This window comes from Microtus pennsylvanicus, chromosome 1 (genome assembly GCF_037038515.1).
Source record: "Microtus pennsylvanicus isolate mMicPen1 chromosome 1, mMicPen1.hap1, whole genome shotgun sequence".
In the NCBI taxonomy this organism is placed as follows: Eukaryota; Metazoa; Chordata; class Mammalia; order Rodentia; family Cricetidae; genus Microtus; species Microtus pennsylvanicus.
The window spans coordinates 208,319,978-208,337,116 of NC_134579.1; the positions used below are offsets into that span (position 1 = coordinate 208,319,978).

Below are 17,139 nucleotides of genomic sequence, written 5' to 3' on the forward strand. Positions count from 1 at the left end.
CCCACCACTGAAAGAGGGGAACTGTTGAAAGGGGAATTCTTCATTCATCTTGCAGAATTTTTTTATGGTATGTGTGCATGTGTGCATCCACATGTATGCACATGGAGATCAGAGGATGACATTGGGTGTCTTTCTTGATTGCCCTCCGTCTTACATGTTGAAAAGTGATCTCTCACTGAACCCAGAACTCGCAGACTCCAGCTAGTCTAGCTCACCAGCCTGCTCCTAGATGCCTTTATCTGGACTGCCTCGGAGGTCTGGGACAACACGCAGTCAGCACAGCTGCGGGGATCCAAACCCCGATGCTTACCTTGTGCAGCAAGTTCTTTACCCACCCCAACCCTCCCCAGCCCCATTTGGAGGAACTATCATCAGCTGTTGTTCACGTATTTCAAAAGTAAAGGTTTATGAAGTATTTTAGCAGCAATAGAGTTCTCAAACACAATTCAGGTTTAAAAAAAAAAAGATAAAAATACAAAGGAAAAAAACAAGTTGTGGAGACTGCAGAGGAAGCCAGAAGTCTCCCAGCACTTCCTACAGCGCTTCCAGGAAGAACCCGGGAGGTACCATCTGCTGCAATAATTCGAGTTGAGCACTGCAGAGGGTTAAGTCCGGGTTCTGAGAATCCATTCTTAAGACGGTCATTCCATTTAGAAGATGCTTTCCACACATTATATGAAGGACCCTCTCCTAGACCAGGGAGCGAAAGCAAGGACTGTGTCTGGGCACAGAGCCAACTCAGGCCAACCGGAAACTGGCAGGGGCCAGTTCTTCTCACGCGTAGCTCCTTCCTTGCCTCATGCCCACATGCTGTGGCTTAAGGACCAAGATGAATCATCCACACAATCCTTACGTCCCTGTTTGTGGCATCGTCTGAGAACCCCTCCCCCAATATACCAGCTTCTCAAAACTTACACAGACACAAACAGAAAAATGTCGGCGTGAACCAGATCACACTAAAAGAAGGGGATGCTGGGTCTCTTAACCCCCCCCCAGAGGCATTTACGATGGGGGAGGGCTCACTAACGCCAGTGGTCCTCGTGGGAACTGCATTTGAGGCAGAGTCAGTGGGCAATGCCAATGGTGTAGGAGAGTATGAGGAGGCCCCACGACAGCTCTGCCCAAGAATACCTTGGAAAATTCCTTTTCCATAGTTCCATTTACAGTTAACTCCACTACCACAAATTCATACAATCCCAAAAATGCTTGGGAGGATTTATTTCGGTTTTTAATATTAGTGCCCATGCCAGCAATAGCCAGAACGGTCACGTGTAAATCTGAAGACAATCTGAATGTTCTTTTTCTTGGGTTTCACGTATGACACAAAACAAATACTTCAATTACATGGGACTGAGAGTAAGAAAAATATACAACTCTATTTAAAACACTTAAATTAACAAGATAGGACTTTTCCATGCTAGCAAAATATTGTACATTCGGTTTAAACAAGAGTGAATATCCAGACACACATTTTTGAAACACCTGATGCTAGTTGAAAAATCAGTGACCATGAGGCTTTCCGAGATATGTCTAATTAGCAAAATGTGTACAACTGGGAAGGACTACTGGCTTGTCTCCAGCAGACAGACATCACACGGGTCAATAACGTAAACTGACCTCATGTCTCCTAACTCTAAACCTGACTGCTTCATTTCCTGAATGATACTTTGGCTCTCAGCAAATCTTATAGCTTCTCTCCCTCACGGAACAATACATATATAACAACCGCAACAGCCCTCATAAAAACACACACTTCTTTGAGTGCAGCACACCCAAAAGTGTGCACAAGAGTCTGCACTGGCTCACCTAAATGGAGGTTATAGACACGGGGGCTAAGGATGTGTAACAGCTGACCTGCAGGTAAAGCCCTGCTCCAAAGAACCTCACACACCTACCACGCCACTCTGCAGTGGACGTGGTCACACTTATAAATAGGGTCTACAGCTTTAAAAGTCAACAAAAGTTTTCTCCTTCGGCTTTTTCAGATACAGACGTTGGACCACAAACCAACACGTCTGTGTGACAAAAGGCATCGGCCTTAGTCCCCACTGCCCCAGAAAACAAGAACGCACGATGCTGCCGATCCCTGACATTAAGTTGTCTGGCCAACATGCAATTTACAGACTATGTCTCCATGTTCCCACAATGGGGAGGCAAAAATAAGCAGGCTGTGCCACGTCTGTCCTTCCTTCTGCCTCCACAAACAGCACTTAAGATCCTCTGGATGCCCGCCGAAGACTTGAAAATTCCAGGAACGGCAATATACAACCTTAAAAAAATAAAATAGAATGGAACGAAGTAAGGTCGCCATGGAGCACTGCGGACGGAGTCTGAAGGAGCTGTCCACTGAGGAAGAAGGCACTTGCTAGCAGGAGACAGGCAGGAGGCTGGGAGCAGCCTCAGTGAGTCAACAGCTTGAGGCGAGTCAGCCAGCTGACCAGCAGCGAAGGTTCCCCAGAAGATGCCTTGGCAGAGGAGGCTGCTTTCTTCTTGGGCCCTTCCTCCTGGAAGGGAATGGTGGCACTGCTGTGTAGATCCGAGTTGAGATAGCACCTGCTCCCTCGGATGTAGTCCGCACCCCGCACCAGGTGCCGCTCAGTGGTGGGTCGGGAAAACCGGTACACGGGAGAGGCACTTTCTTCGATGATGGGTGTGATCCTTTCATTACTGAAGTACCGGCAGAGGGCATCTTCTCCTGTTTTCAAACAAAGCCCACAAGCCAATGAGAACAAGAACCCCCAGATCTAATGCCACTCAGTCAGTAAACACACACCCAGCTCTTCCCTGCAAGGCCCTGTGAATGGCTTGCCTTACCCCAGGGTGTTTGCAAAGAGAACCACAAGAGGTTTGCCATTAGCTTTCTGGTTAAATCATAAATGTCGACACTCCTCCACCTCCCCACCACCAACTCAAATCCGGACTGTGTGCTCCTCAGTGGCTGGCACTGTGTTGGGAGGCTGTGGAGCCTTTGGGAGATAGGGCCTTCACAGTGGGTGGTCCTTTGGAGGCAGCACCTACTCTTGGTTCCTGATGCTACTGACCTACCAAGCCCTGTCTACCATCTCATAGTCCCACTGCCACAGCCAGAGTCTCTGTGTCATGCCTTCCCAGCTATGATGTGTTATGGAATATTACCTTAACTAGGCAAAGATGGGTTACATTTGTTTCTGCTGCCTTTGTTCGTGATGTAAAGATGGGTTACATTTGTTTCTGCTGCCTTTGTTCGTGATGTAAAGATGGGTTACATTTGTTTCTGCTGCCTTTGTTCGTGATGTAAAGATGGGTTACATTTGTTTCTGCTGCATTCCTTTAATTAAGTAAAGATGTGTTCCACTTGTTTCACCTTGCCTGCCTAAGGCACCTGATTGATCTAATAAAAAGCTGAATCATCAATAGACAGGAAAGGAATAGGTGGGGCTGAGAGAGAATAAGTGGGAGGAAAAGCCTAGGCTCAACAGGAGGAAGAAGAAAAGGAGGGAGAAAGAGAGGGACATGCACAGGGCTAGAAGCCAGGCAGCTGCCAGCCAGAGTCAGACACGAGTCGCAAGAATTTAAGATATGAGGGGGGTGGGGGAGTAAAAAGCCCCAAAGCAAAATGTAGATAAACTAAAAAGAAACCAATTAAAATAAGAGCTAAACTAAGGCTAGGTGTTCATAACTAATATTAAGTCTCCGTGTCACAATTTGCGAGCTGGTTGGTGGCCCAAAAGAAAAAGTCTAGTACCATGATGGGTTGAAATCCCCTGAAACCATGAACCAAAACACATTCTAGCTCCCTTAGCTGCTTCTGCCAGGTCTTTTGTTACAGCAACAAGAAGAAGAAGAAGTAACTACTAATACAAGGAAAATGAAACCAGAAGACATGCTGTTGTTTCCAACTAAAACTTGACCCAATGTGTTTCTTGGGTGTTTGGAACTGGTTTGCAAGAAGAACGTGGGAAGAGTTTGGAAACGTGGGCCAGCAAAGTGGCTTAATAGGTGACTTGGGCGGGAGTTCAGGGAGCAGAATGGGGACAGGAAGGTTAGCAGCGTTCAAACGGGTGGCGTTTTAGATGAGAATGTGGGCTGTAAGGCCTGGGACCACAGGTCACTTTGGCTGTCCATGCTCTCTCTCTGCCTGTGTCCTGATGCTGAACTCACACGTGAGAGATTAAACTGGCAGGAGGTGTCAAGACAGTACAGCACTCGGGCTGCGGAGCAGCTCTTGCTTGCTGCTTTGAGCCACGTTTACAGTGAGAGCGAGAGCTGAGGCAAAACAAAGAGCTGAAAACAATGAGCATCTATCAGTGAAGAAACATGGTCACAGCTGCAGACAGAACCTCCCTGGTTGTTAGACGATACTGCGAAAAGAAGCCATGCTCTGTGCACCGGGGTAACGCGAAGCCTTGAGAACATCTCAAGGTACACTGACCTCCCCATCAAAGGCTTTGGGGTATCAAGTTGACAACCCATTTAAAAAACTTTCCTTTAAAAATGAGAGGGGAGAGGGAGGGAAGGAGGAAGGGAAGGAGGGAAAGTGGGCGGGCTCAGGGCTGGTGAAATGGCCCAGTCAGGTAAGAATGTCTGCCTCCAAGCCTGATGACCCAGTTCAGTTCCTGAAACTCACGTGGTAGAAGGAGAAAACCAACTCCTGCAAACTGCCCTCGGATCTCAACATGCACCCTGGCATCTATGTTCTTACACACATGCTCACACAGACGCTCACACGCATGCACGTGCATGCATACACACAAATGCATACCTGTACACATGTGTGCATGCATACACACACAATTTTAGGAAAAACAAAGCACCCTGCAGGAAAGGGTCTGCCTAGGATGTTTGCCTGGGACCACCGCGTGGGTACCCAGAGACGGCTACCACTGAGGTCCAAGGAGGACAAGGTACCCTCCAAGCTGCAGCACAGTTCTCAGTGTTGCCAAATTGCACTTGTTTTTCCAAGCACACAGCAGATAGGAATTATGGGGCCATGAGGGTTTATACACATATTTTTTTAAGGAAAACCTGTGAGGCCAGCCAGTGTATAATACAGCTGAATTCCCTGCAGGGAGCCCCCAAGATGCCAACATGTGAAGCTATGAGTCTGGAAACTAAGTCGTATGGAGACCCCAGAATGCTGAAGACATACGCCAAGGAAAGCTGCAGGCATCAAACAGAACCATGCTAGGAAACACCACGTTCACAGTCAGCATGGCCACAGAGCACAGTACCCAAGTCCACTGAACCATATACCAAGTTATCATGTTCTCGAGATGCTGGACATGGAGTTGGATGTGTTTGCCTGGCTGAGCTGTAGTCTTGTGCTGGTCCTAGAATGTTAACTCACAGTTAAGAGTGTTGTCCTTGAGTCTCAGAATACTCTGACCTTTCAACTTCTGAACAGTATCAAACTACTAAGATGATGGGCTGCCGTGGATGCCTTGTATATTCTAAGACAGAAGTGAGCATGGTCTGCACAGGGCTGCACAGGGCTGCACCAGGTCCTCTGAGAATATATCATGTCTTCCAGTTTAGTGTTTCTATGGGATTCCTGAGTGTGCTAATGATTGTGCTCTGATTCTTGTGCCTTCTCTTGGGCTCTTTCTTTCTATTGGTTTGTCTTGTAAACTTCAATGTGAGAGGCTTTTCTTTTAATCTCACATTCAATTTTGTTATATTTTTTTGAATGAATGAATCAATGAATGAATGAAGCCTTGCCACTAGGGTAAAGGTTAACGACTGAACTGCCATTCATACCTGCCATGAGAGGGAAGAGCAGTTTTCTCAATGGACTGTCTCTGCGTCTATCAGCCACCCCCGGACAGGCCTCACGTTCTGGAGTGGCTGACCAACACAAAAGGCACCCACAGTGTTTTGTTTAGTTGGTTTTTTGTTTCGTTTCTGGTGCATTTTTATTTAGTCACAGTTTTGGTGTTGTTTTGGTTTTTTTTTTTTTTTTTTGAGTGTGGTTTCATTTTGTTTCCTTGGTTTTAGAGGGGTTTTGTTGTTTGGGTTTTTGTTTTTTGTGAAAGAACTTAAAGTTGCGTAGGTAGGAAGGGGAGAGGCTCTGGAAGGACTTGGGGAGGAAAGGATATGGTCAAAATATATTTAAATTTAAAATTTGTTTTAAGCAATAAAAACAAATAAAAAGTAGAATAAAGAACAACAAAAAACAAAAACCCCATTTAAAGGGGAAAGCCAATATATAATGGCTCTAACTGTCAAAGTTTCTTTTCTAGGAGTAAAGGACCTTTGGAAGTCAAGTGCTTCAGACTGAGAAGACACAGACACACAAGAGAACTCTTCACTGTGTCCCTGGTCAGCAAACATTGACTAAAATCGCTACCATCCAGTGGGAAACTCCTAACGACAGCCTCCTGTCTCCCAGCTCTTCTGCCAAAATTTTTCCCTTGGTGCTCTCACACCAGTCCATCTCTTGCTCAAGCAAAATAAATATCCTCTGCTACCATCAAAAGAAAAGATGTCATGTACTCCTTACGTCCATTTACAAAATTGGCAAATTCGTGGCCCAGCGACCGTCTGTAGCAGGAGATGAGGAAGGTGGAATTGGTATGAGCACCGCCAGGTACAGAATGTTCTACAGGGTGATGGGAAGGCTCTGGAAGTGGACGGTGGTGCCTGATGTGTGATTCTGAATATGTTAAAGCCACCAACTTATCCACACCCAGAGAGGAGGGTTCCATCCCTGGAGCACCGCTCACTCCCAGAGAGGAGGATTCCGTCCCTGGAGCACCACTCACTCCCAGAGAGGAGGGTTCCATCCCTGGAGCACCGCTCACTCCCAGGGAGGGGGGTTCCATCCCTGGAGCACCGCTCACTCCCAGGGAGGAGGGTTCCGTCCCTGGAGCACCGCTCACTCCCAGAGAGGAGGGCTCCATCCCTGGAGCACCGCTCACTCCCAGGGAGGGGGGTTCCATCCCTGGAGCACCGCTCACTCCCAGAGAGGAGGGTTCCGTCCCTGGAGCACCGCTCACTCCCAGAGAGGAGGGTTCCGTCCCTGGAGCACCGCTCACTCCCAGGGAGGAGGGCTCCAGCCCTGGAGCACCGCTCACTCCCAGAGAGGAGGGCTCCATCCCAGGAGCACTCACCCCCAGAGAGGGCTCCATCCCTGGAGCACCGCTCACTCCCAGAGAGGAGGGTTCCATCCCTGGAGCACCACTCACTCCCAGAGAGGAGGGCTCCATCCCTGGAGCACCGCTCACTCCCAGAGAGGAGGGTTCCATCCCTGGAGCACCGGTCACTCCCAGAGAGGAGGGTTCCATCCCTGGAGCACCACTCACTCCCAGAGAGGAGGGCTCCATCCCTGGAGCACCGCTCACTCCCAGAGAGGAGGGCTCCATCCCTGGAGCACCGCTCACTCCCAGGGAGGGGGGTTCCATCCCTGGAGCAGTGTTCTCTTATTTCTTAAGTGGCCATGTGCAGAGAGATGTCATCACTTCTAATGCAGTCATCAGGAAGTTCTCCTAAGCCCCAATCCCTGCACTACACCTCTCTATATGTGGAAGAAAACAGGCTGGATCCATGCTCAGGGAAGGGCGATAGAGATGTTAGCATTTAAAATCTAAACGGAGGCCAGCCCTGCCACCTGCTGACGGCTGCACAGACATTGCTCTGTAGAACAAGAGCATCTGAAGCCAGAGGCTGGCACCCTGTCCCTTTGTTGTGCGAGGTTAATCCAGATGATGCAGGCACACAGGTGACAGGTTTACCTCGGAGATGCCAGGAGTCGCTCACTTAGACGCCTTACGCTGCCTCACTTGCTCTCTGTTTCAATATTGCAAAGGTGATGTTATAATTTCCATCCAACAATGGTAAGCAGAGCCTATCTAGCAAAAATAGGTTAACGTTTTATTTTGCTTTTGAGACAAGGTCTCACTAGGTATCCCTGGCCAGCCTGAAATTCACTGTGTAGACCAGGCTGGTCTCAAACTCAGAGATCTGTCTATCCTTGCCTCCTAAATGCTGGGATTAAAGGCACACACAACTGTGCCCATCATACAAAAATATTTTTATATGTTTCCTAAAGATTGGTGCAATAACAAGTAACCAATCACAGGGTGAATTAAAAACAATTTTTTCAGACAGTAATTATGTTTTAATAATTTAAAGAGAATTTGTCAAAAATCAAGTTTAAAAAATCATGCAATTAGGGATGTTTAATGAATAATTTGTTTAAAAGTAGACCATATGTGTCTAGAGCCTTTTTAAAAGCCACAATGCTGACTAGATTCCTAGAAGATTAAATTTTTCTGGAAACAAGCAATACTGTAGCAACCTTCAGCAGCCTGATTTACTGAGGACAGGCTGGGCCTCGAGAAGATCTATCACCCTCGTGAATAGAGCATGGGGTAGCCTGGGCCTTCCGACACCGTTCAGTGCTTTTGGTTCGCTCAGATGGAACATACCTTTCCTCCCATGACCTCGAGGTCGAGCGAATGGATCCACAATCCCCATCCAGTTCCCGTCCGCAGGCATGGACAACGGCCGGGGTTTGCCTTCGGAGACCAGAGGGTGAGGCGAGGTTAGGGACGTTTATCAACTTCAAGACAAGCCCTCCCAACCATGCCCACTTAAATAGAAGCCAATTTCAACACAAAGCTATTTTTAAAGCCCCGCATCGACTCTGAAAGCACTCAGGATAGAGACTGAAGCCTTTGGGTCTCTAGAGTGCACACTGTAACGTGAGCTCACCCAGCTGGGCTCTGATGGCAGGCAGCGCAATGACTCAACGAGGCTTTGCCTTAGCCAGATGAATAAAGAGCTCATACCTAGAATTTCATTGAGGTTTATGTTTTCCTCAGTTCACCTCCAGAGTCTGCCAAGTCATGCCAGAGCCCCAAATAAGGAAGGGGTGGGGAAGAGAAGTAAGAAGAAACAGCAGGGCAAGACGCGCCCTGGAGAACTCACCATAGGATGGTGTCTTCCCCCTCATTTTTGTGGGGGGGATATTGGTTCCCACGGAATAAGCTGGCAACTGATCGGAATCAGCGATGGTGAACCTGCGTCTCTGGCTCTCCTGGTCCAGGAAGGAGTTGGGAGACTCTGCACCCTTCCGTGCAGGCAATGGCTGCTTACTCTTACTGGGTCCTCCAAGGGCAAAACTCACATTCTCGTTCCTGGAAGACAGTGTGCAGTGACTAGGGAGCTCACAACAGCGCTCTTACCAAAGAATGAACAACAGAAGCCCAGCAACTATGGGCACACGTGGCTTTCAGCTCCTTCCCACTGGAGAAGTGTTACTCAACTCAAGTTACCCTTTCAAATACATACAGACCTCCTCCCCCGCCTGCAGAAGAACAAAAACCATGAACTTGTTAAGTCCAAGCAAACATGGCCTTCTGTCCATGTACACAGAATAAGTACACCCTGAAAACACAGCTCTTGCTTTCCCACATTCTGTTCTCGGGGTAAATGTCCTGTTCACCACAGGAGCCAGCAGCTGAGACGTGAGCTGCTGTACCATCTTCCTCACGCTGCAGACTGGAACCACCGCCTGGATCCAGAAAAGAAGACTCTTGACGTGTGTGGAAGTTATCAGATCTGAAAACCCCAGCATCCTGCCGTCCTTATACACTCAGCCCCTTTCTTGCAACTCTGCCTGTGACATTCTCACTGAAGCCCAGAGAACACTGAGGGTCGGAGGCCGGAGAATCTATCTCCCTACAGTTCCTGGCACAATGACCCACACTTTGGCCTGTGAAGTTCTGGGGTCCCCATGTGACAACGCCCCCTGCAGTTTTAACCCACTCCAAGTCTGTGCCACAGGACCCTGCCCACTGCCACCAGATGTCTCTGATCAGTGCCCTTGAGGGAAATCACAATATGTTTTTATCCACTCTGGGTAAGCCAAGGGAGACTCAGGGCAACTCAGCTCTGTCCCCAGGCAAGAGACACAAACGTAGCAAAAACAAAGACAATGAGCAAGGCCTGATACCCCCACTGCGGCAATGCTGCTCCAGCTCTGCCATGTGTCACAGGAGACATTGGTCCCAGTTTGTGTTGTGAGACATTGGCAGGATCAGAGGCAGAGCCAAGTCCGCTTTGTGCCAAGGGACAGCCCAGCCCCTCACTCACTGTATTCTGAACAAAAGCAACATCCTCCAGTGTCATTGGTACAAGTCAGTATGTGCGTCCCATGGGTAAGCCTGGAGCAAACACCTCAGTCACCCCTGTCCCTCCTGTGGCCACTTCACTACACCACCCCACAGTTAAGACACCACCCAAGAATTGATAGCTCAAGAACACACTCACCTTGCTCACAGATTTCTCAACTCATATCACCTCACAATTTTTCAGAGTGCCAAGGTGTATGTGTGTGTGTGTGTGTGTGTGTGTGTGTGTGTGTGTGTGTGTATGTAGGATTATGTTTGTGTGTTTGGGTGTATGTAGGTAGGTATGTGTTTATGAATGTGTGTATTGTATGTATATGTACTGTGTGTATATGTGTATACATGTCTGTATATATGTGTGGTGGGGATATCTGTAGGTGTATATGCACATGTATGTCTGTGCATATACATGTATATATGTGTGTTTGTATGTCTGTATACATACGTATGTGTGTGCCTGTGTGTGAACCTGTGTTTATGTATGTGTGTGCTTGCATGCACAAGTGTATACCTCTTTCTTGGCAAAACCAGGCAACAATTTTAATGATTCTCACACAAATGTTTTTAGCTTCTTCCCTACAAATAAATTTATCATGGAGTTGACATAGCTTAAGCTACAGGGGTCCCCGAACAGCCCCTTCCAAGGCCCCCAAAGCATAGACTTCTGTAAATTTTTCACAAGAAAGGTATGTTGGCACTCTTTTCTGCCGTCCCACACAGTGAGTCAGATCTTGTTATATAAAGTGGCTTCCTGGCCCAGCATCAACCATGTAGAGATAGCCAGACCACCCTATGAAATGGGGGCCAACATACCGGGGATAGTAGGGGACAGCAGGAGGGGGAGGAATGTAGAGATCAAGAATGGCTGGCTTCTCCTTCTTCAGGGAGGCATCCATGGTGCTCTCTGGGGACTGCGTGGTGGTGGGTGGGGGTGAGGTCTGCAATGAGAGTCACACAAGAAGTGAAAAGATCAACTTGGAGATTACTCTTGGTAGGCTTTCCCCCACCCCAAACCAAGCCAGCCCTGAGTACAAGCGGAGACAGAGCTCACTCACACACTCATGGCTGCTACTAACAGGGCTCAACATCCACGCTTCCATGAGGCAATCAACTCACAGAGGACTTGTAGAAGACGTGGGAGTTTAACTCTAGTTTGAAGAAAAACACTTAAAAATCCATGCCTCAGTTTCCTCCTCTGTAAAACTGGCACTAATAGTCTTGCTGGTTGAGAAAGCGCACAGCAGCGTCTGGCAGATTAGGCCTTGGGGCTCCGGGTGCGACCTGGCTACCTGTCTGATGAGCTGTGCATTGCTGAGGCGGTCACTCAACTTCTCTGTGTCTCAGCTACAAAAAGGGTAATTGATGCAAACAGGGGCAGTGTCCAGCTGGGCAGCTGTGGACACTAAGATAACACACACAGAGGGCATAGGACATGCTTGCCATACAGTAAATGCACGACTCACTCCGCTGAATTTAGCAATGCATGCCCACAGTACAAACACATTTTAAATTTAAAAAAAATTAAAGTTTGTTTTAACTTTATGTTACCGATCTCAAAGGCCTAAATTTTTATTAAATATTTAATATTCATACATATACATGTTTAGATCCAATCCGTCCCCATTCCCTCCCTTATCCTTTCCCCTCTTTTCCCTCCCAACTTCTCGTTCTCATTCCTCCTCTCTCCCTGTCACCTACCTCTAACTTCATGGTCGTTAGTGTTGCCTGTATGTGTACAGCTGTAAGACTATCTACTGGAGCTGGATAGCCTATCCAGGACCACATCCCTGAGGAAAACTGACTCTCCTCCCAGCAACCATCAATTGCAGTGGCCCCTCAGACAGAGGTAAGACATCACGTGCGGGAAGATCCATGCTGGCACTCTAGCTGGCTCGATCTTCTGCAAGTCTTGCACAAGCGGAAAGGACTTGCATTCTAAAATCTCCTATGAGCCGGGCAGTGGTGGCGCACGCCTTTAATCCCAGCACTCGGGAGGCAGAGGCAGGCGGATCTCTGTGAGTTCCAGACCAGCCTGGTCTACAAGAGCTAGTTCCAGGACAGGCTCCAAAACCACAGAGAAACCCTGTCTCGAAAAACCAAAAAAATAAAACAATAAAATAAAAATAAAATAAAATCTCCTATGAGACCTTCTATCTTATTTCTGCTACAATCTAACAATGGCATCAACCAACCTGGTCGACCAGCAAGACCCTCACAGTTGCTATGGGAACCACTGGTGAAGGCCAGCAAGTCTGTGGTAGACACTTGGAGGAAAGGAAGCACTCCTTTTTGACCTCAGAATTTGAGAGATGCAGTGGCTTCCAGAGTCTAGAAGGACTCAATGGTGTGGACCATGTCCTCAAAAACTATGTCCACCAGGAGATTCAAAGCAGACATTCAGAAGGGACACAAAGGCACAGAAGCATGGGCCCTGTCCAGTCTTCTAGCATAATCTCCCAACCTGAGATCTCAATTCAGTTTAATACAGAATGAGTGAAATTTGAAATTTATGCCCTAGCAATGCTGAAGCATGCATGGGCAGCCCGTATATGGGAGTTCTGCTGAACTTGTCCGTAATGGGTTTCATGATCTAAGTTGATGAGGACGACTGGCCAGATAAGTCCTCAAGAGGACACCAGATCTCTTCCAGATGGTTGTGAGCCACCATGTGGTTGCTGGGAATTGAACTCGACCTTTGGAAGAGCAGGCAGTGCTCTTAACCACTGAGCCATCTCTCCAACCCAGTTTATTGATATCCAATAAATCAATGAATCCTCATATCTGAAACACAGGGCCAAAATCCATATTCTCAAAATCCTGTGAGCCACAAGTATTCTGGAGCTCTCCTATAAGATGTTTTCTCTCCCAAAATTCCAACATGAATGATGACTTCTGTTTAGGGAAACCCTCATTTGTCAGGATGCAAACAGAATGGTGGCATCTTTTGTGTGAAGGCCAACAATAAAGGTACTGGGAAGAATAAGATGACATTTCTCCTAGGGATGCCATCGTGCTGGGCACCGAGGCATAGTGACCACTGAAGACTGAACTGGAAAACTCCCCCAGGTTCAGGAGCTGAGCAAGCCTCCAGTCTGGTCTCCCAGTGCTAATAATCTGCAAACAGACTGGACACATCACAATAGCATTTGGTAGCTGAGCCACATAGGAGTTCAACATCTTTATAGTGATTGCTTCCCTGGGTCAGAAACAAAACGTGCCTCCATCTCCCCCCAGCTCCTCATCTCAGACTGCACAGTAAGGAAGCATGCCATGAATGGAGAGAAAATGAAGTGTGTCCCCTGCCAAAGCCCATTTCTAGAAGTCAAGAAATGAACTAGCCTCTCTTATACCTAATTCTCCCTCTGATCAGAACACGTCCGTGTGGATTTCCTCTGCCACCCCGAACTGCTACGCTCACCGCGCCTGCCATCTGTCTCTCCCTTCGTAATGGTTTCTTCTCAGCTTTCTAATTTTGGTCAAGTTTCGCACCACGTTTGACACCTGCTTCTCCCATAGCAAAGACTCCCTCATGCTTACCCTCAAAGCCTTCTCTAATACTCAACAGCAATAGTTATGAAAGTAAGGCTTAGGAGATGGAGTAGCTCACTCAAAGCTCCGAGATGATGCCTGGCAGAGCTGGGATGTTAACCCATGCAGTGCTGCTTGGGGACTCAAGCGGGGTATCACCTCCAAGGTCTCTCAAATCATTAGTCACTCATCTGAACCACCTCATTACTAGCCCTGCTCAGAACCTCACCACTTTACAGCCGGGCATCCACAGAGTCTCCTACATAATGTCTAGATAGTGTCATGAGCTGAACTATTCACCCTCAAAATTCCTATGTTGGGGTCTTATGACTCCTGCTCCAGTACTTCCGAATGTAACTGTATTTGGATAACACATCTTTAAAGAGGTGACCAAGTTAAAATGAGGACATCCGTATGCACTCAATCCAGCTGTGTCCATACAAGATGAAGACACAGGCAGAGAGGATGTGAAGACCGAGAGAAAGTGGGGCTATTTCCAAGCCAGAGAGGAAGGCCTCACAAGAGACCAACCCTGCATACCTTGACCTTGAACCCCAACCACTCAGCCTGTACAACTTTGTTATGGCAACGCTAGCAAAGTAACACAGATAAAAATATAAAACTAGGCGTCAACCTGGCCTGTGGGGTAAAGTCCACGCCCTCTAGCCTGGTACCCTATCTCTGCTATTACATTAGCCCAAATGACCAAGCCAACTTAGAGAATTTGAGGTGTTCTTTGCAGCAGAGCCTGTGAGTGACACTCGGAGGCCCCAGACTGAGATCTCAGTCCACAGCTTCTGGGCACAGTAACTGCCGAAAGCTCACAGCCAGCCCTTCTCTGGAGAATGGCTCTCAGCACACAAAGGTACTTCTCCCAAGAAGGGTCAGCAGGCCTGCAGCTGCCTGATCACACATGATCCTCTGTCCTGGAGAGGGGGCCATGCCTGGACTTGTTTCTCTTCATCTGCCTTCGTCTTCCCTTGCAGCACCTGCCCTTAAACATCACTCTGACAGGAATCATAACTCTGCCTCTAAGAAGCTAACCTAAGCCAACCTCTGCCTGGTGGCCATATGTCCTTGCTGGGGGGTGGGGTGCGTGGGTTTAAAGATGCACCCTCACCTGTCAGTTCATATCCCACCCGCCTTCCTTCTCATGAGTCAGAGGCACCTCACAAATGCAGCCCCCCCCCCTCACACACACACACAACTCTCTAGTGTAAGACATGATGACAACAGTTAACACCAAGTGCATTCCTGAAAACAGCTGGAGAATAGACGAAAATATTTCCACCACCAACAACGGTGTGTGAGGTCATTACGTACATTAACAACAATACAAATTTCAGAATGCTGCGCCGCGCAGTACATGTGTATGTAGTTACTGTGTGTCGAGTCATTTCTCTCATTTTTGATTGTATGTATATGAGTGGTTTTTTTTTGGCATGCAAGCCAGTGCACCACACGCATGCAGTGTCCACAGAGGCCAGATGAAGGTACAGGATGCACTGGATTAGAGATAGAGACAGGATGAGCTGCTGTGTGGGTTCTGTGGGTTCTGCACAGACAGCAACAGTTGATCGAGAGAAGAAACACTCTGAGGACTGACAAAGCTGCCTGCCAGCCATGCAGGAAATTCTACGGATATGTTTTTAGTGAGCTGTCACTCATGTTAGGGTGGGCTCTTCAATGGCAAAGGTGCCTCTGAGTCACCACCAGCTCCTGGAAGTGACCGCAATAAACTGACTGTCTCCCTCAGCTAGACGGGGGTGGAATGATTTCTGTGGTTGGCCCCCGATGCCCTACCTGGGGTAAATGGACACTTGTTCGTGTCTCCCCAGAAGCCACAGAACACGCTGAAAACAAGTGAGGTGATCTAAAGCGAGCCTTCTGCCTCTGTGCTCCACTATGGCAGCGCCTATAGATGACTATTCGGGACCTGGAATGAGGAGGAGGAACTGGCCTTTCAATTATTTAAACAGCCGCATATGGCAAGTGGCAAGCACACTGCTCTCCAACGGCCTAGAGTTTACGTTTTCATACAAGCAGGATTAGGGAATAATGGCAGGCAAGCCAGCTTCTAAAGCTGATCACCCTCAATTTTAACCCTTTTTCTGAGAGGAGGGAGGCCTCAGACAAAGTCCATTCTAGATGAAGGTCATTCTAGATGAATGGCCACAGATACCTGCACAAGGGGCGGCTTCCACCGCAGGTTCTTCAGGGGGGCCGGAGTAAAGTTGAAAGAGCCCGTGGGCCTCTTCTTCAGCAGCAGCACCACACCCGTGGGATTCTCTCTCAGCTTTCTCACCAGGTTTTTCAACTGCCACCCGACCTTGAATGAGGGGAAAAGACTTGCTTGTGAGCCATGAAAACCCAATGCCTGAACTTAAAGAAAGTCAAGTTATGAGCAAATACATCAGTACAAATATATTCATCTAAGCTCTACCTCAGACACTGAAAAAAATGGGTACAAGGTATTGATTTTTCTTTTTAATATAGAGGCTGTAGAGATGGCTCAGACATTAAGAGCACTAGCTGCTCTTGCAGAGGACTGAAGTTCGATATCTAGCACCCTTATTGGGTAGTTCACAATTCCCTGTAAATACCACTCTAGGAGACCTGATACCTAATTCTGGCCTCCATGAACATGTGTGTGTGTGTGTGTGTGTGTGTGTGTGTGTGTGTGTGTGTGCGCGCGTGCGCACGCACACACACACAGGCACAGAAACACACAGGGTTTTAAATATAAATATTAAGTTACTGAGGGAAAATTGCACCCCAATAAATGAACTCACCACCGTCTGCCGATTAACTTGAATGACTTCATCACCAGCATGAATCTTCTGAGACCTGTCTGCAGGAGACTACATAGAAACAAAGAGAACTGGCTTAGGTGTTTGGTACTCTCTTTCTTCTGTATGTAGACAATGCCAACAGAATAAAACTTTCTCAAGAAAAAATAAAAACAATATATGAAAGTGGTTCGTGGGTCTTGGCATATGAGTCTCGTGTGGTCTGCTATGAGGTTGGCTGTACCGCATGACTTCTGCATTAACACCTGAGTTCATCTAAGTGATGAAATGTGAGAGTCTGTTGCTGAAATGGCTAGCTGATAAAAGCGGTACGTTCCACTAAAAATAAACAAATAAGTAGAGAACTTGGCACATGTCTCCATTACCGCTCACCTTTCAGAAGCAGGTGGAACATTTAACGTGTGAGGATCACTGTGATTATTAATAGACATAAATCTGCTTTCTGTCTCATTACACAAATGAGCACAATGCCATAAAAATAAGAAGTTAATGTAAACAAAAATTTTATTTCTATAAAGAAAAAGTTTTTCATCATCAGGTTATAAGTACAGCTTTACTAAGAAAAAGAATGTAGGGCTGGAAGATGGCTCAACCTGCTGCAGAAAGTCAGGCGCCCGGGGCCTCAGTAAGACTGGACGTGGGAAGGGTGTGAGTATTCTGTGTCCATAGTAAGACAAATGGCAAAGACAGGA

At 47.5% G+C, this 17,139-nt stretch overlaps 1 protein-coding gene across 4 annotated transcripts in view; it reads right to left on the reverse strand.

Annotated features, from left to right (window-relative positions):
• Positions 1-1,201: 1,201 nt before the first annotated feature.
• Positions 1,202-17,139, reverse strand: part of Cnksr3 (CNKSR family member 3) — a 125,026-nt gene continuing 109,088 nt past the window's right edge. For 3 of the 4 annotated variants that reach the window (XM_075950070.1, XM_075950053.1, XM_075950060.1), the window contains exons 8-13: positions 16,430-16,498; positions 15,820-15,966; positions 10,923-11,047; positions 8,908-9,116; positions 8,406-8,495; positions 1,202-2,695 (exon numbers count right to left, since the gene is read on the reverse strand). In XM_075950070.1, coding sequence (XP_075806185.1) covers positions 2,400-2,695; positions 8,406-8,495; positions 8,908-9,116; positions 10,923-11,047; positions 15,820-15,966; positions 16,430-16,498 — 936 coding nt within the window. In that variant the 3' untranslated portion in view covers positions 1,202-2,399. Of the gene's footprint in view, positions 2,696-8,403; positions 8,496-8,907; positions 9,117-10,922; positions 11,048-15,819; positions 15,967-16,429; positions 16,499-17,139 lie in introns of all 4 variants that reach the window. The other variant, XM_075950079.1, reaches the window with a different exon arrangement.